This window comes from Spinacia oleracea, chromosome 3 (assembly GCF_020520425.1).
Source record: "Spinacia oleracea cultivar Varoflay chromosome 3, BTI_SOV_V1, whole genome shotgun sequence".
Lineage (NCBI taxonomy): Eukaryota > Viridiplantae > Streptophyta > Magnoliopsida > Caryophyllales > Amaranthaceae > Spinacia > Spinacia oleracea.
The window spans coordinates 121,264,714-121,279,883 of NC_079489.1; the positions used below are offsets into that span (position 1 = coordinate 121,264,714).

At 31.6% G+C, this 15,170-nt stretch overlaps 1 protein-coding gene across 1 annotated transcript; it reads right to left on the bottom strand.

Moving 5' to 3' along the window:
- Positions 1-9,925: 9,925 nt before the first annotated feature.
- On the bottom strand, positions 9,926-14,869 carry LOC110794252 (ribonucleoside-diphosphate reductase large subunit). The gene is made up of 15 exons (XM_021999202.2): positions 14,270-14,869; positions 14,109-14,170; positions 13,941-14,028; positions 13,003-13,266; positions 12,672-12,912; positions 12,509-12,585; positions 12,252-12,422; positions 12,059-12,151; positions 11,818-11,967; positions 11,481-11,732; positions 11,267-11,386; positions 10,911-11,113; positions 10,674-10,823; positions 10,359-10,590; positions 9,926-10,255 (listed from the first exon to the last, which is right to left on the bottom strand). The coding sequence occupies exons 1-15, from the start codon at positions 14,495-14,497 to the stop codon at positions 10,148-10,150; spliced, it is 2,439 nt and encodes an 812-aa protein (XP_021854894.1). The 5' UTR covers positions 14,498-14,869; the 3' UTR covers positions 9,926-10,147.
- Between the last annotated feature and the right edge of the window lie 301 nt (positions 14,870-15,170).

Consider the following 15,170-nt stretch of genomic DNA (forward strand, 5'->3'; position numbering starts at 1 on the left):
AGTAGTCTTAAGGCGGTAAATTGGACGTACCTTGAGGTGTGAGCCTTGGCGGCCTATTTATAGTGTTTGCATAATAAATGCCCATAGGTCATTTATTGCTTTTGGGCCTTGGGCCTTGATGGATGGCTGACTAGCCATTGGTGGGTTTGATGCTGTTTGTTTAGAGTCATTGGGCTTTGGACTTAGTGGCCCAATTGAGAATCAATTGGGAGCCCAAACAAGGAGTATTAAGATATGCCAATAATTTTGAACCGACAGTGAAAAGCCTAGCTGGCTATTAAGATATGCCAATAATTTCAATAAAAAAATTATCAAACATGAAAATTAGAAAATGACTTTTATCCATTTTTTAAAAACTTTTTATTAATAAATTTTAAAGGATTACTCCTTCGGTTCTTTTTGTTTGCTCTATATTCTGATATTCCTCTTCGAAGTGTTTTTTCTACAAAAATGATAATTTTATAGAGACGAAGAATTTCGTTTCTAATTAGTTCAAATCCGTCTTAAAATGATGATTAGAAACGGATTTGAGATAAAAATAGGGCGTCTCAAATTTTTTAAGACGAAAGTTTTGGAACTCATAATTTCATATACAATTCCATCTCAATGTTATTTAGAGACGAATTTTAACGATTTGTCTCAAGTTTGAGATGTTTATAGTATCCGTCTCAAAAATATGTCTCTAATAATACCTAAGTTTTGTAGTGTTTGAATTTTTGAGGTGGCTCAAATTTTCCCACTTACTCCATACCCTCTCTTTTATCTCTCTCTTCAAATGTTTACTTTATCAACCCATATGCAAATTTTCACTCAATTCTTGCTATAAAAAAAAATTTAGTTATGGGATAAACTAAACGGGGGTTTTTATTCGACGTCTTCAATCGCTAAAAAAGTTCGCGTATGTATGATGAGAGGACGATTTAACCCTTTCAAAGAAAATTACCCTCATCTCCCTTCACCCTTCCCCTTAATGCTATGTTTGGATACCAGAATTTCATTTGAAATTCTGGAATTGGGCAAATCCTCTGTTTGGGAATAGAGAATTTGAAATAATGGAATTGGCCCAATTCCAAAAGGATTAACAAAAAGCCCAAAATTAAGTAATTGAAAATGACATATTATGGCCTGTCATTTGAAATTACTCATCCAGCAACAACCCTTCTTCTAAAAATTCTCTAGCACTTTCTCTCTCCTCTCTTGTACCTACTCTCTTCCTCCTCCTCTACTACCACTGCCACCACCGCCACCACCACCACCAAAACCACCATTGCCACCGCCACCACCACCACCACCACCAAGACCACCATTGCCACCGCCACCACCAAGGTTTCACCACCCATCCTAAATTAGAAATTCTTGTTCCTCTAAAGGCTATTAATTGGAGTTCAAGGAGAGAGAAATATGGTGAAAAGAGATAGAAGACCAAAAGAAAATGGAGATTTCATCTTGAATCGAAGAGAACACAAATCTGATCTTTGGGCTTTATTATTGAGGATCATTTTTGGAAAATGTTCTTAACTTAGGGTTATTTTCCCAAATTTTGATGAAAATTGATGTTTCTGCCTTCTGCTTTGTTTTCAATCGGGATCCAACTAACTTTGACATGTAATTGATTTTATTAAAAAAAAATTATTTTTCGTTAATTTTTCAGTTGAAATCTGAAATTTTCAAACAATTTGGTAAATTTGAAATTCTGGAACTTGAATTCCTAAAATTTCCCAAACACTAAATTATATATTTCAATTCCCGAATTTGAATTCCATCATTTGAAACGAATTCCTTGTTTCCGAACGCAACCTTACATTATTTAAACTTTTTTTTTTGAATAGAAATTAATACGGAGTATATAAACAAATAAAAATTTAAAACTACAATTTTTTAAACAAAAAATTCTTACAATTTTATTTTATTCAATTATATTAATTATGAAATTCAATAATTATTCAATTATTTTTTTGGCAACACTTTTTAAAATATCTGTAATTAAAAACAAAATAATAAACTAAAATTTTATTTTTATTACATTCGTTTTTACATGGCGGGAAAAAATTCATTTTATTTTTATTACATTCGTAATTAAAAACAAAATAATAAACTAAACCATGGTTCGGCCGCCAATTCCTGGCGGCCCTTGTGTTTAAGAATAAAAATGAAATTTTTTTCCCGCCATGTAAAAACGAATGTAATAAAAATAAAATTTTAGTTTATTATTTCGTTTTTAATTTCGGATATTTAAAAAAGTTTTGCCAAAAAAAAATTGAATAATTAATGAATTTCATAATTAAAATAATTAATATAATTGAAAAAATAAAGTAGTTAGAATTTTTTGTTTAAAAATTGTATATATATTAAATTTTGATTCAAAAAAAAGTTTTAAAATGTGAAGGCGAAGAGTTACAATGTTATATTTGGAATGGAAAAGTACACGAATCATAATGGTCCGTGATGTTATTGAAAATAACGGGTTTTGGACAGAATATTTAGGCCCGATTTTCGAGTCTGACCTTGCCTGAACTTTTAATTTTTTGGGCTGGTTATGGACAACTCAAAATTGCATTTTTTTTTTTATTATAAATTTGGCCCAACCCGAAAATGGTTCGAAAAGTCCGCTAATTTGGCCCGAAATAGCGGGGCATAGATTGCCGGCACAAAGTTTGGCCCACCCGACATAGTGGGCAGAATTTTTAAGTCGCAGCCCGACCCCAACCCAACCCGACCCGTAATTTGATCTGGTCTAGCATACTCCCTTCGGCTCTATTTGTTGTTCCATTTGTAATTTTGATCTGTCCCAAAAAGATTAACCAATCTATACTAATATATTAAAATGCGTTCTTAAGAACGTATACGTGTCAGGTATACCTCTCCTTATTACGCCACATCACTATTAATCCACATTATGACATGTCATTTACAACCAAAAAAACGTGTAGCAAGGATCGAACACCATACCTCAATTCTTAAAAGTTACAATTCCTACCATTTTAACCAACTACAAACTTATGTTATGTCTTTCCATATATATATATATATATATATATATATATATATATATATATATGTATATATATATATATATATATATATATATATATATATATATATATATATACATATATATATATATATATATATAGGGGAGGGATCCGGTAAGAACACCTCCTTATGTAAGAACACTTCTTACAGTAAGAACACTTTTACACTCTCCATGTTCTATATTTGTTCAAACATGTTCGAAATTTGTCCAACCATGTTCAAAATTTGCTCAACCATGTTCTAAATTTGTTCAACCATGTTCTAAATTTATTTAACCATGTTCTAAATTTATTCAACAATGTTCTAAATTTTCAAGCTCATGTTCTAAATTTATTCAAGCATGTTCTAAATTTGTTCAACCATGTTCTAAATTTGTTCAACCATGTTCTAAATTTTTTCAACCATGTTCTAAATTTATTTAAACATGTTTTATTTTTATTCAACCATGTTCTAAATTTTTAAGCTCATGTTCTAAATTAATTCAAGCATGTTCTAAAATTAATCAACCATGTTCTAAATTTTCAAGCTCATATTCTAAATTTATTCAAGCATGCTAAATTTATTCAACGATGTTCTAAATTTGTTCAACCATGTTCTAAATTATTCAAACATGTTCTAAAATTTTTAACTCATGTTCTAAATTTTCAAGCTCGTTCTAAATTTATTCAACCATGTTCTAAATTTGTTCAACCATGTTCTAAATTTATTCAAACATGTTCTAAAATTTCAAACTCATGTTCTAAATTTTCAAGCTCATGTTCTAAATTTATTCTACGATGTTCTAAATTTGTTCAACCATGTTCTATTTATTCAACGACGTTCTAAATTTTCAAATTCATGTTCTAAAGTTTCAAGCTCATGTTCTATATTTATTCAACGATGTTCTAAATTTGTTCAACCATGTTCTAAATTTATTCGACGACGTTCTAACTTTTTCAATCATGTTCTAAATTATTCAACAATGTTCAAAATTTATTCAACCCCATTTTCAAAATTTAGAACATGAGAACATATTCAATACATGTAAACATGTTCTAAATTTCCCAGCTCATGTTCTAAATTGATTCAAACGTATTATAAAATTATTCAACCATGTCCTACATTTTATTCAAACATATTCTAAAATTATTCAAGCATAATCTAAAATTATTCAAGCGTGTTCTAACTTTGTTTACCAGTGTTCTAAATTTATTATAGCATGTTCTAAATGTATTCAATCATGTTCTAAAATTTATTATAGCATGTTCTAAAATTTATTATAGCATGTTATAAATTTACAGTATATTCTATTTATGCTGCCACTCTTCCTTATTGCCAATTTCACTATTTATGGGCTTGGCATTGAGCATACTTGGCTAATAAAATTTCATGAAGAAGCAGATAATAACCGGCGATTTCCACCACCGCGAACTGCTGCTGGAACTGGATCTCTGGTTGGATTTCGCCGGCTTTTTTGTTCAATTTCGCAGCCTCCGATCCCTCGCTTCCAACTCCGCCGCTGCCGCCACCACTTCTGCCGCCACCGCTTCTGCCGCCACCGTTGCTGGATCGCAAATGCTAGGAATAACACCGGTGATCGCAAATGTTTTGTTCGAGTTTTGAATTGAAATCGATTGCTCAACTCACAAAATCAAAATCGATTTCAATCGATTTCGAACTCGATTTCTCAATTCAAAACTCGATGCTCGTAGATTGAAATTTACTGATTCAAATCGATTGAAAAAACCTATTCATTAACTTACTCGATTGCTGCGAGCGGCGACCAAGGATTTCAAATTGCGGCGAGCGGCGAGTTGCAAGACGTGACCACCGCGAGAAGGAACCACCGCGTGAAGGAGTGGCCGGCGAGCAGCGAAATCGATTTCGAAAACGTCAGAGGAACCACCGTGATCGCCGCCACAATCAAGAAACGATCGGCGAGCAGCGATCGGCGAGAAGTGATGACTGGCGAGCAGCGACCGGCGGAAGTTGGTGGTGGCCACGACCGGCCGGAGAGAGAATTGGAGAGAGAGGGAGGAACTGAAGAGAGAGAAAGAGTGCCAGAAAATCAGAAATAATGAAAAAAAACGTGATAAAATAATTAAATTGGTTAATTTGTTTATAAAAATTACGAAAATACCATTATAGAAAGTGTTCCTACCGTAAGAGAGTGTTCTCAACGTAAGAAGTGTTCTTACGGGAGCCTCTCTCTCTCTCTCTCTCTCTCTCTCTCTCTCTCTCTCTCTCTCTCTCTCTCTCTCTCTCTCTCTCTCTCTCTCTCTATATATATATATATATATATATATATATATATATATATATATATATATATATATATATATATATATATTCTTTTTACAACTTATAATAAATTTAATAAAAGTGAGTGCAAAAAATAAGGAATTGATTTATAATTAATGTACAATTATTATTTTCCTAGCTTAGGCCTCAAAATACAAAAAGTTCGAAGGACTAGAGTGTAATAATGAGTAAGAGGGGAAACATTGAAGAAGATTAAGTAATTAATCAACTAATGATGAATATAATAAAGGGATTTAGCTTTGTTTTGATTTTCTGATGTGAGGTTTTAGATTGGAAAGGTTGTTGGTCGGTCACTAATCTTGTATCAACATCGCCAATTCGATGAAAACACCATCTATATGGGCACATATTTACAAAAAATAAACCCGGATAAATTTAAAATCTCGGGGTAACGCCCGAGCCACACACTAGTTGCTAATTAAAAATGATCATGGGACCACAACTTACTCTCACTTAAAACACATTTGGTTCCACCACTTGTCTCTTCTCAATCCAACTTATACAACACTTAGGCCCTGTTCTTTAAAGTTGAACTGAACTGAATGCTCCTGAACTGAACTGAATTGAACTTAACTGAACTGAACTTAACATAATATATTACCGAAATAAATAATAAATAAAAAATAATAAATAATAAATAAATAATAATAAATAATAAATAATAAATAATAAATAATAAATAATAAATAAATAATAAATAAATAATAAATAATAAATAATAAAATAATAAATAATAAATAATAAATGTTAACTAATAACTAAAGCCAGAATAATTCTTAATTAATTACTAAATAACTAAATAATAATAATAATAATAATAATAATAATAATAATAATAATCTGTAATTGATTACTAAATAATTACAATAAATGTTAATTTTTAATAATAATAATAATTCATAGTAAATAACTAATAACTAAATAATTAATAACTAATAATCCGTAGCTAATTAATAAAAATAATAATAAATTATATTAATTATTAATAATTAGTTAGAAATAATAATAATAATAATAATAATAATAATAATAATAAGTAATATAATAATATGAATATAAATATAAATATAAATACAAATTAATAAGTAATAAGTAATATAATAATATAATAATATAAGTATAAATATAAATAATAAGTAATACAATAATATAAGTAATATTAATAATAATAATAATAATATTATTATTATTATTATTATTATTATTAAGTTAAATTGAATTGAATTAAACTGAATTAAACTAAACTGAACTTAATGCTCCTGAACTGAACTGAACTGAACTGAACTGAACTGAACTGCCAAATAAGTCCTGAAACTGAAATTAAGCCAAAAAGAACAGGGCCTTAATAAAACGTATTTGATACATGGGATAAACAATAAAGGACGAAGGGACTATTTATATTTGTTCCCATTAAAATCTTTTATCATCCACTGTACCACGTACTAAGTGGGCCGATAAAGTATTTTGGATTATTTTTCGCCATTACTAAGGCCCTGTTCTTTTTGGCTTAATTTCAGCTTCAGGACTTATTTGGCAGTTCAGTTCAGTTCAGGAGCATTCAGTTCAGTTCAGTTCAGGAGCATTCAGTTCAGTTCAGTTCAGTTCAGTTCAGGAGCATTAAGTTCAGTTCAGTTCAGTTCAGTTTAATTTAATTCAATTTAATTTAATAATAATAATTATTATTATTATTATTATTACTCCCTCCGTCCCGGAATACTCGACCCGGTTTAACCGGCACAGAGTTTAAGGGACTTGAATTGACTTATTTAATTTAATAGGTAGTAGTTGATAGTGGGGTATTATTTTAATGTAGTTAGTGGGAGGTGGGTTAAGAGGTGGGGTTGAGGGAGAGTAGGGGTTGAATTTTTAATTATTTTTTGTATGGAGTAGGGGGTTGTATGTGGGTTAATAGGGGTGGAGTGAGAAATAATATAATATTGGTAGAATATTTCCATTTTTAGAAACAGGTCAAATATTAAGGGACAGCCCGATAAGGAAAACAGGTCAAGTATTCCGGGACGGAGGGAGTATTATTATTAATTATTATTAATATTACTTATATTATTATTTATATTATTGTATTACTTATTATTTATATTTATATTATTATATTATTATATTAATTATTATTTATATTTATATTTATATTATTATATTACTTATTATTATTATTTATAACTAATTATTTATTATTTATTAATAATTAATATAATTTATCATTATTATTAATTAGTTACGGATTATTAGTTATTAATTATTTAGTTATTAGTTATTAAATATGAATTATTATTATTATTTATATATATCATTTATTTTAATTATTGAGTAATTAATTACTGATTATTATTATTATTTATTATATAGTTATTTAGTTATTAATTAATAATTATTCTTTAGTTATTAGTTAACATTTATTATTATTATTTATTAATTATTATTTATTAATTATTCATTATTAATTATTATTTATTATTTATTTTTTGTTACTTATTACTTATTACTTATTATTTATTATTTATTATTATTATTATTATTATATTTATATTTATTATTTATTATTTATTATTTATTATTTATTATTATTATTTATTATTATATTTATTTATTATTTATTATTATTATTATTATTTATTATTTATTATTCTATTATTATTATTTATTATTTATTATTTATTATTTATTCTTATTATTTATTTATTATTTATTATTTATTATTTATTATTTATTATTTATTATTTATTATTTATTATTTATTATTTATTATTTATTATTTATTATTTATTATTTATTATTTATTATTTATTATTTATTATTTATTATTTATTATTTATTATTTATTATTTATTATTTATTATTTATTATTTATTATTATTATTTATTATTTATTATTTATTATTTATTATTTATTATTTATTATTTATTATTTGTTATTTGTTATTTGTTATTTATTTCAGTAATATATTTTGTTAAGTTCAGTTCAGTTCAGTTCAGTTCAGTTTAGTTCAGTCCAATTCAGTTCAGTTCAGTTCAGTTCAGTTTAGTTCAGCTCTAAAGAACAGGGCCTAAGTAATTTTGTTGATTAGATAATCCTTTTATTCTTTAATGGAATGAGCCACAGGGAGTTACAAAAGGGGAGAGATATTTTAATCATGGTCTGTCAATTTCAACTACTGGATCAGGACTTCATTAGAGCATGAATAACCATGAGGATCCACCCTCCTCTTAGCATTCTCTCTCCTCAAAAAGGGAATCCTCATCGTTGTGGAAATGGAAGAGATGATCCATTTTTTGATGAGGAATGGTCTTTATCCTTCATGGGAAGAGGATAGCTCATGTGCCCAAGAGAACCTTTGACAAGTTAAATTTCGTTACTTGTCACATTAATAGTGGTTGTCATATTTACCCATATATTTTACGGTTATAATTATTTAAACGATAATAAAATTAAAACGGAAACCGATTTTTCAAAAAAAAAAAGAAAAAAAAGAACACCAACGACTATATAAAAATCTTTAAAAAATAAACCTATTTTATACACTTTATTTTTATCGTAAGCTATATCTATTATCATATTTAATTATTTATAATATGTGTGACGATTGTTTTATTTACTAATGAATAGATTTAAATTATCTGTAATATTTAAATTTCTGTACAAATATTGAATTATATCATAATTTGATTTTATTGATTTCCAAAAAGGATTAAATTACATGTTGCTAATTTTAATAAGTTGTTATATTGAAAATTAAATTATTTAATGTAATAGAATATGTGATGGGGTATATGTAAGAAGAGATAGAGGAAGTAAGAGAGGATACTCTTGGTTGTGGGACAAATTAAAGAAAGAGGAAGATGAAGAGGAAGGAGATAGTGGGAAATGATGTGGAGGAAAGAGATTGTGGTGTGTCAAAAGGAGAAGATAAAGGTAACCTCATCTTTGTTAAACATGCTCTTAGTATACTCCACTATCTACTCCGTACTTGGTATTGTAAGGGGTAGAAGTGGAAGAGTGAAGGGGGAGGGGTAATTTTCTTTAAAAGGGAAAAATCGTCCTTTCACCATAAAGACGATCGTTTTTAGGGATTGAAGTGATAAACTAAACAAAAAGGAAAGGTGGAGGTACATGACTACCTTTATACATGAATTTTGATGGTATATTTTTTGTTAAAAATGAAAAAATATTATCACTAAAATATAAATAACTTAAAGCATTTTTGGATAACTTTACATTGCTTTACAATATTTATTGTTGGTATACGCCTATACGGTATCATACCATCATGCATTGGCTTTACAAGTAGCAATTCCTTTTTCAAGTTGATAAGCCTTTTAGCTATACCAAACCTGTGTAATGATTCTAGTATAGGGCACTTGCTCTAATTTAAATAAAACGTGAGACGTCATGGAAAATGACTGAACTGTTTAGGATAATTCCCCATTAAGATGCTCGAACCCCACTTTTAGTGATATCCAGCTTGATCACCAGATGTTTTTCTGTAACCTCTTTATACATTTGGGACCATTCTACTAATTAGTAACAGGTAATTTAATCATCTGCAAATCACATAATAACATGAGATCCACTGCATTAACAAAAAGAAGTACTAGTATAAGCACAAGAACATTACATTCATATCCCAAATCTACTTTATATACAACAATGCCCAGATACATTGTTTTTAGTCTTTAACACCCGAGTCTTTCAGGTGAAATATACATGTATTACTCAGACAAGCAACAAGTATCGCGTAAGCTGATTATTACTGATGATAAACAACAAGCCTCGTGTACAAGGATTGTAAACCTTGTTCTAACTTCCACAAGCCATGCAGTCTTCGCGGTTTGTCAATGAGCATACCATCCGCGCCAGATTTGCATTGTCGTCTTCAGCTGGTGGTGTCGTGCTTGGTTCCGTCTTCTATTAGTACAAGAAGAAGAACAAAGGTCAACAGAAATAAATAAATTAACAGATAATTGAACTAATTATATAGACAAATTAGTACAAAGGTTGCAATAAATACATTTAGTGTGGAAGTATCCACAGTGAACTTGATAGCATCAGCTGCTGCTCGTGTCCTTAAATAGTACATGCCAGTCTTCAAACCCTTACTCCATGCATAAAAGTGCAGAGAAGTTAACTTTCCAAAATTGGGTTGCTCCATGTGAATATTCAGGCTCTGACTTTGATCAATGAAACATCCACGGTCAGCTGCCATGTCAACTAATGTTCTTTGTTTGATCTCCCACACAGTCCTGACAATAGCTAAAACTGTAAGCATCTAAACAAAGGAGATTAAGGAAAGCAGGAATTCAAATAATAAATTCAAAATCTTTACTTGTAAATAGCTTTCAGGTCTGCTGGAATCTCAGGGATTTTCTGAACAGAACCTTCATCAAATACTATCTGATTCTTCAGTTTAGGAGACCAAAGACCCATCTCGGTCAAATCATTAAGGAGATGTTTGTTCACCACAACAAATTCACCACTGAACAAAAGAAAAATTAAGTTGAGTGTGAATATCATATCAGATGACAAGCATTATTACCAACTAGTAGATCATAGCACTACAAACCTTAAAACCCTTCGACTGTAAATGTTGGATGTGTATGGTTCAAAGCACTCATTGTTCCCGAGAATCTGGCTTGTTGATGCAGTTGGCATAGGAGCCACAAGAAGTGAATTTCTAACACCATCTTTAGCTATCATTTCCCGGAGAGAGCCCCAATCCCACCTGTCTGAGGGAGTAACACCCCACATATCTGGTTGGAGAATCCCCTGTGAAGAAATGTAGACAATGATCATACATAAATGTTTTAAGAAAATGCAATTGCAACAGTATAAAAAAGGCATCAACCACCATGCAATACAACTACAAAATGCTATGGATTCCAATCAATAAAGTTAGAAGAGCAACTAGTATATGCATACCTTGCTGACAGGGCAGCCCGGGTATGTCTCATAGGTGCCTTCTTTTGCAGCCAACTTGCAAGAAGTTTTAAGCGCATGGTAGTAAATAGTCTCAAATATGTCTTTGTTCAGCTGCTGTGCCTGCAATTCACAAACAACCAACCAACTTTTAGGCCTCACAGTTTGCATCTGGTTTGTAACGAAGTGTTGAAACGTTTAGAAGATGCATATTAACCTCTGGCGAGTCAAAAGGCATGCCAAGCAACATAAAGGTATCAGCAAGGCCTTGGACTCCAATTCCAATTGGCCTATGTCTCATATTTGATCTTCTTGCAGTTTCAACGGGGTAGAAGTTCACATCAATTATTTTGTTTAAGTTTGTGGTAACCACTTCAACAACTTCAGCCAGTTTATCAAAGTCAAAGTAACGACTCTTTGAACCCAAACTTCCAACAAGTTTAGAAGGTTGAGACTCAGCAGGAACCCCCTGCACGAAAATGGACAGATTGTTAAGAGAAGATCAAACCACACTGTCCCAAACTTTGAAGTAGCTAACAAAAAAGTGTATATACCTTTTCCCTCACATATCGTGGAAGAGCAATTGACGCCAGGTTACACACAGCAGTTTCTGTTGGACTAGTATACTCAATAATTTCAGTACACAGATTTGAAGACTTGATGGTACCAAGGTTCTGCTGATTGCTTTTCCGGTTACATGAATCCTATAATTGTCAAATTAACAGTTGGTAAAAGTGCATAATAAGAAACAGCATGTTGCAATTCCAACAACTTATAATCAGGATTACATCTTACCTTAAACAACATATAAGGAGTTCCTGTTTCTATTTGAGATTTCAATATCTCAAACCACAAGCTTTGTGCCTGGACAACCTTCTTTGCTTTACCCTGGTTTGAGTAGATGAATACAACAAATCAGCATGAAGTGCATTAAAAACATATCTAAACTGCAAAGCCAACAACCCCCATGAATAAGAAGATACATTACCTCTCTTTCATATTTGGTGTAAAGGTCCTCAAATTCTTTACCCCAGCAGTCAGCAAGACCTGGAGACTCGCTAGGACAAAACAAGGACCATTCTCCATTACTTTGAACTCGTTCCATGAAAAGATCAGGTACCCATAAAGCATAAAAGAGATCACGAGCACGTTGTTCTTCCTGAAAAAGAACTCATCGTATTAAATCCAAATGATTAGCACACATAAACATAAAGATTGACACTAATCACAATGGCTGAAACACACCTTCCCATGATTCTTCCTCAGATCTAGGAAGTCAAACACATCAGCATGCCAGGGTTCAAGGTATATAGCAAAAGCACCTACATAAAGTGTTATCATGTCAAGGCATGTCCTACAGAAAAAAAAACGAAATCAATTGAACTGAGATGTGAAGACAATGTTGCACCTTTTCGCTTCCCTCCTCCTTGGTCAACATATCGTGCAGTATCATTAAACACTCGCAACATAGGAACAATGCCATTTGATGTCCCATTAGTACCACGTATATAACTTCCAGTGGCACGGATGTTGTGAACAGAAACCCCAATACCTCCAGCAGATTTGCTGATGACAGCACACTCCTTCAAAGTGTCATAAATCCCTTCAATGCTATCATCTTTCATATTGATCAGAAAGCAGCTACTCAACTGTCATTTCCATTAACAAACAAAGTCAACACTCCATTATACTATTATACAATCTATGAACCAACTTATGAATAACAACACAACACATACTTGGGGCCTTGGTGTGCCAGCATTGAAGAGAGTTGGGGAAGCATGGGTGAACCACCTCTGGGACATGAAGTGGTATGTTTTGATAGCCGACTCAATATCATCCTTGTGGATCCCAACAGCAACCCTCATCAACATGTGTTGGGGTCTCTCCACAACAGCCCCTCGGACCTTTAAGAGATATGATCTCTCAAGGGTTTTGAAACCAAAGAAATCATAATCAAAGTCCCTGTCATAAATTATCTCACTATCCAACTGAGCAGCATTCTACAAGACGCAATGATGTCCATTTGTCAACAAACATGTAGCATATAGAAAACTTAGCAGCAGATTTCTCAATCAAAAATTCATTATGCAGTAGACACATCAATGATTAAAAACTCAGCATCAAACCAATCACCACAAGAAATGTAACATAAACACAGTATAAAACCATCACCCAACAAATGCAATCACTGGAGAAAACTACACTCTTATGCTAATTTACATACCCACTAAACAAATATCATGAACACTGGTCAAAATCCCTACTTATATATCAAAGAAGTCAAATGGTGATGTAACTGATCAACACACACAATTGAGTCGATCTATATAACCATAAACACAAAATCGAGCAAATTACCGCAGTAAATACGCAAGAAATGTACATAAACACAACATCAGGGCAATTAACACAGGAAATGTAACATTCACGCAGCATCAAACCATCGCCAGTAATTGGAATCACTGAGGAGAACATCAAGTACTTATCATGATTCATGAACACTGGTCAAACCCCCAACTAATATATCAATGATGTCAAAGAGTGCCTGTATTACGGATCTGACACACACAATTGAGTCAATCTACCACATAGACACGATATCTACCCAATTATTGAAAGAAATGTAACATGAGCATAAACATGACATCGATTAGCAATATGGTTTAGGAAATACCTTCATGATGATATCATAGACATCATCAGCAACCAAGGGAGCCTTCAATCCAGACCTCTCACTAAAATGAGTGTACATCTCCTTAATCCTGCATTTTACATTATATCCAAATCAACACCTTATCCATTACAACAATAAAAAAACAAATTAAATCAAAACAATACTCACGTCTCAGAAAACGACTTCTTAGTCTTCTTATGCAAATTCGAAACCACAATCCTCGCCGCCAACTAATCAAGCAACGAAAGCAAACCCGATTTAACCCCGAAAACATAAAACATAATCCATAAATCAAAACTAAACTCAACCCAGAAAAATAAAGGCCTCACCGAAGCGTAATCAGGGTGATTAGCAGTCATAGCAGCAGCAGTTTCAGCGGCTAATTCATCAAGCTGACTAGTAGTAACACCCTTATAAACACCAGCACAAACCTTCTGGGAGACAAGAACAGGATCACAGTGATCAGTACTCAGACCATAACTCAATTTCTTCAACCTGGCAGTAATCTTATCGAAATGAACAGTCTCCTGTCGCCCATCTCTCTTCACTACATACATATTTTATTTTTCTTATTCTTCTTCTTTGAGGAATTTCTTCGAACAGTTGTGCGCAAGAAAAATGAATAACCTGTTACACACTTTATAAGAGGGAGGGAGGCGGGGTTTGGAAGTATTTGGGGATTAGGGTTTTTAATTTTTCGATTTTCCCTCGTAGATTTTGTCTGATTTGCGGTGAAAAAATAAATTTTGTTTGAAATATTCCCGCCAAAATGGTGGGAATTTTTGGGTTTTCGCTAGCTTGTTGGGTACTCTTTTACTTTACTTAAAAAAAAAGAAAATTTTGAAATGAATATGATTCTGATATTGCGGTTCGCGTGAGAAAGAGGAGCGGAGAAGTTGATGGAATCGGGGGAAATGAGTTTGTCTTTGTGTGTGATGGCTGATGGGGACCGCTCGTTTAATTTATTGCCTTGTTGGGAGAGATTTAAGAGGGTGGCCCGTGGTGGTGGATTTTTTTTAAAAATATTGGCACTGGTTTCCCGCTGTTTCTTGGCGCCTATTTAATTTTTTACCCTTTTATTTTTTTTCAACTCCATTTTTCAAGCCTTGTTTTAATTTTACTAGATTTTAGCCCGTGCGATGCACGGTTTCTATTAAATTGTTACGTTAAAATAAAACTCCTATATATATATCAACTGTTATATTTTATATATTAGATTAGATTGGTTTT